Source organism: Tachypleus tridentatus, chromosome 5 (genome assembly GCF_004210375.1).
Source record: "Tachypleus tridentatus isolate NWPU-2018 chromosome 5, ASM421037v1, whole genome shotgun sequence".
In the NCBI taxonomy this organism is placed as follows: Eukaryota; Metazoa; Arthropoda; class Merostomata; order Xiphosura; family Limulidae; genus Tachypleus; species Tachypleus tridentatus.
The window spans coordinates 58901956-58912746 of NC_134829.1; the positions used below are offsets into that span (position 1 = coordinate 58901956).

A 10791-nucleotide genomic window follows, 5' to 3' on the forward strand; every position below is an offset into this window, starting at 1 on the left:
ACATTAGTTTAATGGACTTAAATGCTTAATATTACCATAATTTTGGCCATTTTGCCCTGTGACTATGTGATCACTACAAATTCAGGGTCAGGGTTCCCATACCTCCTATTTCTGGAGTTCCTTAAAATTTGGCTGCATCCTTGCACATCTTGAAATTTGCAATTTCTTCCTGCTGCACAAAGAAAAAGTATTTAACCTTTGAATTAGAACCATTTAGTGAAGATCAATTGAAATATTTCAGTCCATTTTAAATTCCTTATTAATCATAGGACTGTCATGAAATACAGAAACCATGTCTGGAAAAAGACCAGCTTCTGAGAGAGGTATGGGAACATCACAGTGGAGCCTAAAAGGAGAGCTAAGCAAAAGCTGAGGAATATATTCTAGAAATTTGTGAAAATGGCACTGAAAAGGAAATGCATGTGAAAGAAAATGAATATTCAGTGTATGAGGAAGCCCATGCTTATGTTAACAATAGCGGGAACATTACTTTTTGGAAGGGGTGCAATGAAGATGGTGATTCTTCACCTTCAAAAAATGCAGGGAGCACAACTGTGGAAGTGGAAAGTGAAGGTGACATTTCATGTAATACCATGTCTCAAGCTGAAACAGATGACAGAGATTTATACGGATTCATGATAGGCCCCAGTGATCAGCCTTGTTTAGGTGATATTATGGCTCAAGAGCCAGTGAATAGGTTTTCTGATGATGATCACAATGATGATGAAGGTTCTGATGGAGAACCTGACTTGGCTGATGAAATAGGGTATTGGGCTGCAAAACACAAAATTACACACAGGGCACTTGGAGACCTTCTCCACATTCTTTGCAAAAAAAATCCAAGTTTGCCAAAAGATCCTAGAACTTTGCTTAAAACAAGCACTAGCATTACAGTTAAGCCTATTGCAGGAGGGTTGTATCACAATTTTGGAATATCTAAAGGAATTAACCAAATGCTGTATCCTGAATCTATTCCAGGTGTAAAAAAGTTGTTGCTCCAAATTAATATTGATGGGCTGCCATTATTTAAAAGTTCTAAACTGCAGTTTTGGCCTATTTTAGAATGCTGGACCATAAGGGCTTGAAACAACCATTTTTAATAGGCTTATTTGCTGGTAATTCCAAACCCCAAAATTTGGATGAATATATGAAAGATTTTGTGGAAGAAATGAAATATTTAGAAAGAGTTGGATTGAATTTTGGTGACAGACATTTCCAAATACGGATATCAGCAATAATTTGTGATGCTCCAGCAAGGGCAATGATCAAATGTTGTAAACCCTACAATGGATATTTTGGCTGTGACAAATGTAAACAGGAAGGGGCATGGTACAACAAGGTCACTTTCCAAGAGACTGATGCAACCTTAAGGACTGATGCAAGCTTTAGAGACATGCTGGATGAAAATCATCATACAGACATTCCATCTCCCTTGTTGGAGTTGGATATTGGTATGGTAACTCAGGTGCCTCTAGATTATATGCACTTGGTTTGTTTAGGTGTGATGCAACGTCTTCTTTTGTATTGGATAAAAGGGTCACTGACTTGCAGGTTGCCAAGTAGATCAGTGTTGGAGATATCTGGTAGGTTGTTAGCTTTGGCACCTTATTCTCCAAGAGAATTTGCGTGCAAACCCCGTGCATTAAGTGAGATAGACCGATGGAAAGCTACAGAGAATTATTGTCTGATACATTCTTCAAGAATTTTGTTCTTCTCTCTGTAAGTATGTACATTTTGACCAGTCCACGTTTGTGTATTCATTATATGGATTATGTTAGAGAACTTTTGGTATTTTTTGTGAGAGAGTATACACAAATTTATGGCCACCAAGAAGTTGTCTACAATGTCCATGGACTTGTCCATCTTGCCGATGAAGTGAATAGGTTTGGACCCCTAGATAATATATCAGCTTTTCCATTTGAAAATTTTCTTGGCAAAGTGAAAAAAATGGTTAGAAAACCACAGCATCCTATCCAACAAGTAGCTCGCCGAATTTCAGAGTCACAGAGCTTATTTAGGGGATCTGCATGTGACCAAAATTATCCTCTTTTGAAGATGGAGCACAGCAATGGTCCTGTTCCAGAATTATTTGAAGTTTACAACCAGTATGGCCAACTCTTTTTACCAAGATTTTGTATCACTTTGGATCAGGCAAACAATTGTGTGCTACTTAATGGGGAAATATGTATTGTGCAGAATTTGCTTGCCAAACATGGCCAATCTGAGGATATTTTCCTAGTTGTTAAACAGTTTGCAGAGGTAAATGACTTTTTCAAACACCCTCTGAGGTCTTCAGACTTAGGAATTCATCATGTTTCCAACCTGAAACCTGAATTAGTTGTGGTTTCAATTTCCAGATTAAATGGAAAATGTGCTCTCTGGCCTAGCAAGTCAGGCTATATAGCAGTTCCACTCAATCATACAAATAAGTAAATCAAATGCAGTGATGTGTCATATCAGGGGTTATTCTGTACACTTCAGGCCCTTTCCTACTAAAGAGAAAATTTTTTTTTTTTGGTTTTGGTATTTGGTGAAGGGGGAATTTTTTATTTGTGTATGGGTGTATATGTGTGTCGGGGGGGTATGTCAATTATAATAATTCTGCAAGGGAACAGGGGCCAAGGTGCTTTATCAGCTTCATACTTATGTATGAGAAATACCATAATGTTCAACTGACTAACCTGTAGAAAGGGGGAACTGTTACAATGGAGCTGTAACATTCATGTCACATTACATCTATACAGCACAGGGTTTTCATTAGCTTTTACATAAGGAGGCAAGTTGAAAACTTCAGTAGCTAGGTTAAAATAGGTCTGTGTCTGTATATTTAACACTGTGAGGAACAAATTTCAGTGCTGGTAAATTGAACTGTATCACTCTGTAACAGGCAGTGAACCTGTTTACTGGCATTAAAAGCAAACCCTGACAGCAGCTTATAACAGGGGCCTTGAGAATATGCAGTTTGACTAATTTGGATGTTCAGGAGATTTTTTGGTATTTGTCTGAGTCCATTTTACAATTATAAAGTGAAAAAGGATAAGGTAATTTCTTCTTTAGCAAAGACTGAGTGAACAGATAATTTTATGTAGGTAGAGCATATACATTTACACAAATCTCACATCTGCAAGCAAATTTTGACATTGATATATTTTATGAATATTACTGTAGTATGTTTAGTATTTTAAATGGAAAATTGTAAAAATTAGAAAATCAGGTTAAAGGCAGCATAGTTACATGGCTAATGTTGACAGATCCAACCAAATGGAGGTGGAAATTAGAGAATATGTGATAGTAGTGTTCACAAAGGACAATGAAGTTGGGGTGGCACCATCAGACTGGCTATTGGATGAACGCACCATTAAGTGGCCGAACAAAAAAGGTCAAAGCCTGAATAAAGCTGTTCTGGACAGAATGCCTCCAGAGGATCATTGGGATGAGTATGATGTTAGAGTCATCTATTCAGATGGTAAGTTGAAAACTACAATAATACATGGTGCATGGAAATTTATTTATGTTTCCACTTTGTGTCCATATAGATCTTAGTAGAGGACGTGTTCTGTTATAAAGTATCTGTCTAGCAAAACATCATGAGGTACATTCCATATATGTCAACATAAAAAAAATCAAAACAATTTTTTAAAACCTGTCCTTATCATAATTACATATGCATTTTAAGTAGTGGATGTGAACTGCATGTTGAGCAAGTACATGTAATGTTTAGTGAACCTGTGAGATGTTGGCAAACTGGAAGAATGACATCTGTTCCTCCGACGTCTGTTAGCACACTGACACAGGCATGCATGTACAAAGGTTTCTCAGGCCCTGCTCAGTGGAAGTCTACCTCTGTCTCCTGAATTTTTCAGATTTGAATATTTGAGTGACAGAAAAGTGATATACCTGTTACTTGAGACTCTTTTGTCTTTACAGATGACTATGTTAAGGTGAGAGGGAAATTAAGTTCTGCAGAGGACACCTCTTCTCTTGAAACAGATGATCCAGAAGCTAAAAATTCTGAAAATGGACCAAGAATTTGCACCAGAAAGAGAAAGTATGCTTTGCTAGTGACTGCAGTTTTAAACAATTTGTCTCAAACTATCACATTTTCAAGTTAACACATACTGGCTAAGAAAAATATACTCCAATTACTTTATCTCAAAACTATATGATAGCGGTACCTGTAAAATGTGAAGCTCACATTGGTTAGGGTTCAGCACTCGAATCACACACGTATAAGTAAATTGTAAATTGAAATTAAAGGGATGGAATGAGAATTAAATCAAGCCATGTTTTTTTTCACTTTGCTAGAGCCTGACATAAATAGACAGATATGGTGACCTTGCAGGAACAGTCTCAGCTTAAAGTCAATATAAAATTGTACATTTTGTAATAGAACTAAATTTATTCATAATATTTGAATCTGATTTTATATTATGATGGGTGGTTGGTGAACTGTAAGACCATGTCAGCTGAGTAGGTCTATATATTTTAGAGTAAAAGATTCTTATTATGGGACCTCTCACAAGAAAAATGAGTGCATACTTGCCTTAGGCTTGAATTACATGTATATGTAGTTACTTGATCAAGGTGCCACTTCAGAATGAATGAAAATGATGTATACAAAAAAAAAAGAAGAAAAATAGCACTGTATTTTAAATGACAAACTTATTTTCAAAGTGACAAGCTATTTTCAAATTGAATAACTTTTTGGGTCACTTTAGCAAAGCAATATTAGCCTTCTAGATACATTTTTGTAAAAAATATGCTTCTTTTTGTATAGGCCCACACAGAGATTAGTTTCTGAGTCTGATAATGAGTCTGAGGCTGATGGGGAGAAGAATCAGCAAGTTCAGAATTCCAAATCACAAAAACACAAGTCTGCAATATGGTCAGATGATCATGTGGATTTGGCTCAGCTGACCATACCTAAGCCACCAGAGCCAATAAGCAATGCTGGAGGGCATGTGATAGTGACCCCAAAAAGAAGATGTGTGTCAGGTAAACTACACAGTAAAATGTTACTCTAATGATAAAGGTTGCAGTTTCACTCAACATTTTTATTAAACTACAAGTGCATCTTCTGGTTTAAGCTTTGCCATACACTCCATAATGTTGATACCATAACTGTCATCTTGCCATAGAATTATGTCCTTTTCCATTTTGTAGGTGAAGTCAACAGAATCCAGAGGACACTAACACCCCTGACAAACCATGGTAATGCATTTTTACTTCAATTACTGGTAGACATAGTAATAGTATACACTCCTGTTCAGGGCATTCAGTAGATACAGGGCATTATGGATATGAAAAAAATTTTTAACCTTCTGAAATGTTTTATTTGCCTCATTGTATATCTGTTAAACATGAAAACCCTGCCTAGTACTGTATCATCATGACAGGGCCACAGCCAGGCTTAAAAGGTGACAAAATATGACATGTTCTTCATGCAATGTAAATGCACGTGTTGTAGATCTCAATGGAAGCTCTCTTGTTGATGAGAACCAGCTGCCATTAGCTGGGCCCTCTGGCTCAGGTTCATCTTCAGGTACAATTACTTGTGTATAAACCAAGAGCAAAATTTGCCATATTTTATATAACATCTTATTAAATATTTTTGAGAAAGGTATTTTAATTTCAACAAAGGCAGTTTCAAAATTTACAAACGTAGTTCTGTGTAACAGGGGTGGATACAGGGTTTGCTTAAGGAGGGTGCCAGCCTTCTCCGAACCACAAACCAGTATTTTTCCACTCATAAGCACTACTTTGTTAGGTGAAGTTAGAAACTGGAAAACATAAAAATAGTACTTTAAGCATACAGGCACCCAGTCTTTAGGCCATCAATTTTCATGGGGGGGGGGCAAGGTGGCACAAGAATGCACCACAACCCACCACCACCCCCAATCTGCCACTGTAATTAACCTGTTTTAATACTGGTATTTATGTGCTTTTATTTGACCACAATGAAGGGCAGGGAAAATATATATTCTTAAATTCACCTACCTTCTGTGGGTTTTTTTGTTTTGTTTTGCTGCCAACATTTCAAAGTATATCTGAAAGGTTCTGAAATGTTGTGGGTTCTGCAGATGTAACTGGAAATAAGATGTACCTGATTAACCTTATATGTAAGATATTAAAGAGTGGCAATAATTTAACTTGTAGAGATGCATGACAGTGATACAAGTAGGAGCTCCTCACCACAAAGAGAAATACACCCTGCCGTTCACAGTACACCATATTCTGGGATGTATACACATACATTATTTTGTATTATTATTGTTAGTGCTGTTATATTACAGTTAGTGCTGTTATATTACAGATATATTGATATGCTGCATCTAAACACATACTTTTGGTGTTACATCTCTCTGGTACTTTGAGATACATTTTATTAAACTCATTCCAAGGAATGTAGTAAAGTAGAAAAGGCAGCAAGATGAATCATTTAGCAGTATGTTTCCCCTCTGGACAATCTGTTGCATACCATAACCTATCTAAAATTTTGGCCCAGATTAATTAACCTGCTCTTCTATATACTGTATATGTGTATCTGCAGGTCCTAGAAGAAAGGTGAACAGCACTCCTCAGGTAGCTTCAACTCCCACCAATGGTAAATATGAATGTTTGTGTGGATTTGTTAAATGATTATGATGTATGCCAGAAATGATAGGCAGTGTACATTAAAAAATGTGAATGCCTGTACAATGCTGAGTTTCCATCGCTTTGGGTTGGGCTAGGCCCCCAGAAAACCTAGGTTTACAGACTCGGGCACTGGAGTTGGTGACTTGGACCATTTTTTCTTGGTCTGGCCTAACTTGTAAATAAGTGTTTATTTTTCATGTCAGAAATTTAAACTAAGCTTCATTTAGTTTGTAGCAATATAGCAATCACCAGAATCAAGCAAGTAATTTGTAAATTTATCATGATAGAAGTCATACTTTTATTGTTTTTATAGTTGCAGCCAATATAAACACATTATTAATAAATGGAATTTTCCATTTTTAAATAAAAAGGTGCTGCAGGAATCACACAGACAGAAAGAAAAATTCTTCAGGTGCTAGCAGAGCTACAACAAAAAGTGGACATGAATACAGGCCTTCTGCAGACTTTGCTGAGAGGTCGGCCTGCCAGCACCAACTCATCCATAAATCTGTCTGTGTGGCCACAGGGTCTCCCAGCTCTGCCGCTTAGTACAATGGATGGGTTCAACACCCTGAATGACAAAGTTATGATTCAGCATAATGCAGATGCTGTCGTAAGTAAATCTGAATTAACTAGATTTTAGGGAGAATAAAGGGATTTACAGTAGTGTATGTATGTCAAAGGCAAATGAATTGTATGATGACCTCCTCAACGGATGCTGAATGTTTCTGAGTTTAAACTATCATGGTTTCTATGCATGAACATTGATTCTGTTTTACAGGTACTTTATCCATAAATGTGTTCCAGAGATCTTACCTTTGAATTCAATGAAAAAGAATGATGAATATTAAAGCATATGCAATAATCAGTTTATGGAAATGTATTTTCAATATAAATTATGTGCATCAGTTAACACATGATAGATGCAATTTTCATTCTGGAAATATCATGAAATTTTGTAGGTGAGGAAGCTAAGTATGAGGGGTGGTGACAGTGTGGATGCTGTCACAAGAAATGTACTAACAGGTCTAATGACCAACAGCCTTGCCAGCCAGTTCAACTGGATGGGACATGAAAGGAAAAAAAGACAAGATGATGGGACCTTAGTTACCATACCAAAGAAGGCCATATCTACAACAAATTTGTTACAAGTCATTAACAGTAAGTGTCATTAACTGACATATTTGTCAGTCTTCCTTCATTTGCTAGATATTCAGAGCAAATTAAGTTCCTCTGTCAGACACTTAGATGGAAATTTGAAATCTTCAGCTATTGTCTCCTTGCATAGACAGTAGGTTGAAAATTTTTAATGATATCAGATAACATTGGGCATTGGGTGAGTGTGATGCTGAGTGACCTTGACTAAATTCCAATGTCACAGAATGTTTTTTTTTTCTGGATTTTTCAAAGCTGGGGTTGTGACATGAATAAGTTGCAAAGGTTTAGAGATAGGAAAGTCAAATTTATATCAATTATGTATCTGGCCAAATTCTCAAATGAGTGTGATCATGCATGTCCTTCACTTACTTTTCGAGGTTACAGCAAGGCTGGAAAAAGCAGTATTGCATCGAAGTTTGTGATGCAAAATGCACCTGCTGTAATCTTATTTTTTTTCAGTGTGCATGCTGATCAAACCATGTGGTAAATACATGTACAGCTAATCAATTGTGATTAATTATTTTCAAGCCTTGTACAGGGTGATGTTCCTGAACTTGTTGAATTTTGGCTTGTGACAAGGATAAGTTGCAAAAATTTCGAGCTAGGACAGTCAAATTAACATTAATAATGCCTCTCATCCAGATCTTAGGAATGGAAATTAAAAACAATCAACTATCTCATCAAGATCTTGGCCAACTTTAATGATGAGTGATACTGACCTACTTTTCAAGGTCATAGATTAATTTAACTGAAATGTTTAAAGGTAGGCTTGTGGCATATGTGATATGGGATATATTGTTACAGCTTTATGCAGGGAGGGGGATATTTTTCATTTGTATGTCTCTTCAAGATCTAAGCAAGGTTGATGATGATCCACCCTGATCTACTTTTCAAGGTCACAAAGCAATTAGAATTATTTTCATTGGTGACATGGATAAGTTATGGAAGGTTAGAAATGGGACTGATATTTATATCAGTTCATCAGTTACCATTCTTAATTGTTTTCAGTGGTAGGCTTGGGACATGGATCAGTTGTGGAGGATAAGAGTTGGAGGTGTAGAATTTGTAACAGTTGTGTACTTTATCGAGATCTTGGATTAGCTTTATGATGAGTAACCTTGAGGTGCTTTGAGATTTTGAGGCTTTCCTTTACTGGGGCACGAGGGCTGAGGGGCGTTGCACTGGCCTGCAGTGCATTTTTATCCGTATGCTTCAACTGACAAAACAGTAATCCAAAAATGATGGGTGAGAATCTGCTTTATTCGACCTACTTTAATTAAAATAATAGTTTCAAAGTCAATATTTAGATAAATAAATGTAAATAATGGGACTTTTCTTTGCAGGAGCTGTCAGGGATAATCCTGTGGCTGAGATGGCATCAGATGATGTCATCAAGAAGACTGCACAGAGTTGGTTGAAATATGCTGCCTCTGGGAAGCAGGAAAAGTGAAAGAAAGAAAACTTGGTACAGTGTGAGGACAATATAGGGTGTCAATACACATGAAACAGTTATTCTGTCAGATCCAAGATGACCAACTGGATTTGCACAAAATCGTCTGGATTTGCTACCAGTGACCAAGAAGATGTTCATGGACACTGTTTTGTCATATTTCATGCAAATCACAAAATAAAGTGACATGCATCAATGGCAATAATGGTCCTTGCACCCTGCTGCATTTCTTATAATTCACCTTGTAGACTTATATGAGAAATCGCCATCTACACACATCAAAGTCATCCCATGCTTTAGCTTATAGGAGGCAGTCAACCATAATTGTGGACAAAGTTTTCTCAGAGATCTGTGATAGGAATTTATTGCAACTTGGTACACTGTGAGGGCAAAATGGAGTATCAATGCATGAAAAACAATTCTGATCAGATTCAGTATGGCTGACTGGTCACGCAAAAGATGCAAAATAAGTGGAATTTGTTACCAGTGGCCATGAGAATGTTTACGGACATTGTTCTGTCATATTTCACACAATATACAAATTAAAGTGATGTTTATCAGTAATAAATTTCACTACTGCTTAAACGTTGTGTCATTGTTATCCTTCAAGATAAAGACTAAGTGAGCTGACCTTTCCTCCCCAACTCAGTGAAATTTGCTCAGTGAGCTTGTTTGGCCAAGTCTTTCCACAAAAAAAGTTACAAATCTCCCTTCACACATCAAGCTTTTAGAACCCTGATGTTACTGGAATTAGCAAAGTTGTAATACTATGTATCTGACTGATTCTTGATACTCTTAACCACTATCTATAACTTATTTAATCTGTTGCAACCAGTGCATGTTTTAGCTTAGTAATGTTTGTTGATTCTTGTATTAGTATGGGAGCAGACATTAATAAGCTTCTCAGCTTGCGTCCAATACCCATTGGTGTTCATTATCCAATAAAATATTCACAAACAAGCAAGCAAAGTTGTATAAGGTCTTGTAACTGACCAAATATCAACGTTTAGCCAATGTATTCTCAACGTCGTAAATGACCAAATATCAACGTTTAGCCAACGTATTCTCAACGTCGTAAATGACCAAATATCAACGTTTAGCCAACGTATTCTCAACGTCATACCTACCTAACTACACCATTGCAATCAACCTTTCTTCCACGTTGATCAACGTTTTTTCAACGTCATGCCTACTGTACCTCAAATGTTGGGAACAACGTTGCTTCCTACTGTTGCTCAAATGTTGGGAACAACGTTGCTGTTGCTCAACGTTTTATCAACGTTTTTTTTTTCAATGTGGACTCGATGTGCACATCAATGTTTATTCAACGTTGATGATCAACGTCTTTGCAACGTTATTTGCCAACGTTGTTTCAACGTCAAATCAACGCTTTTTGCTGGCTGGGTTCTTTGCACAGCCACTAAGTGCCCGGGGAACGTCTGCACGATACACAAGCATGAGTTTTTATTTAAACTATCCAGATGCATTTCCAATTAACAAAAGTTTCAAACAATCTTTTGACGTTTTGTAAATTGACTGAGTGTTTT

General features: G+C 36.8%; 1 protein-coding gene and 1 pseudogene across 2 annotated transcripts; both read left to right on the forward strand.

Annotated features, from left to right (window-relative positions):
• The first annotated feature begins 375 nt into the window (after positions 1-375).
• Positions 376-2478, forward strand: LOC143251236 (uncharacterized; annotated as a pseudogene).
• A 126-nt stretch (positions 2479-2604) lies between these two features.
• On the forward strand, positions 2605-10428 carry LOC143251231 (uncharacterized). 2 transcript variants are annotated; one of them, XM_076502680.1, is made up of 8 exons: positions 2605-3466; positions 3928-4048; positions 4778-4995; positions 5164-5211; positions 6551-6604; positions 7008-7249; positions 7599-7797; positions 9138-10428. In XM_076502680.1, the coding sequence occupies exons 1-8, from the start codon at positions 3235-3237 to the stop codon at positions 9242-9244; spliced, it is 1221 nt and encodes a 406-aa protein (XP_076358795.1). In that variant the 5' UTR covers positions 2605-3234; the 3' UTR covers positions 9245-10428. The 2 variants fall into 2 exon arrangements, with proteins under 2 accessions (XP_076358795.1, XP_076358797.1); XM_076502682.1 differs by lacking the exon at positions 6551-6604.
• Positions 10429-10791: the final 363 nt, after the last annotated feature.

Coding starts and splice junctions, on each gene's coding strand:
- LOC143251231 (XM_076502680.1), top strand. CDS start 3,235: ATGGCTAATGTTGACAGATCCAACCAAATGGAGGTGGAAATTAGAGAA. Junction 7,250..7,598: donor AGCATAATGCAGATGCTGTC/GTAAGTAAATCT, acceptor GAAATTTTGTAG/GTGAGGAAGCTAAGTATGAG. Junction 7,798..9,137: donor TTTGTTACAAGTCATTAACA/GTAAGTGTCATT, acceptor TTTTCTTTGCAG/GAGCTGTCAGGGATAATCCT.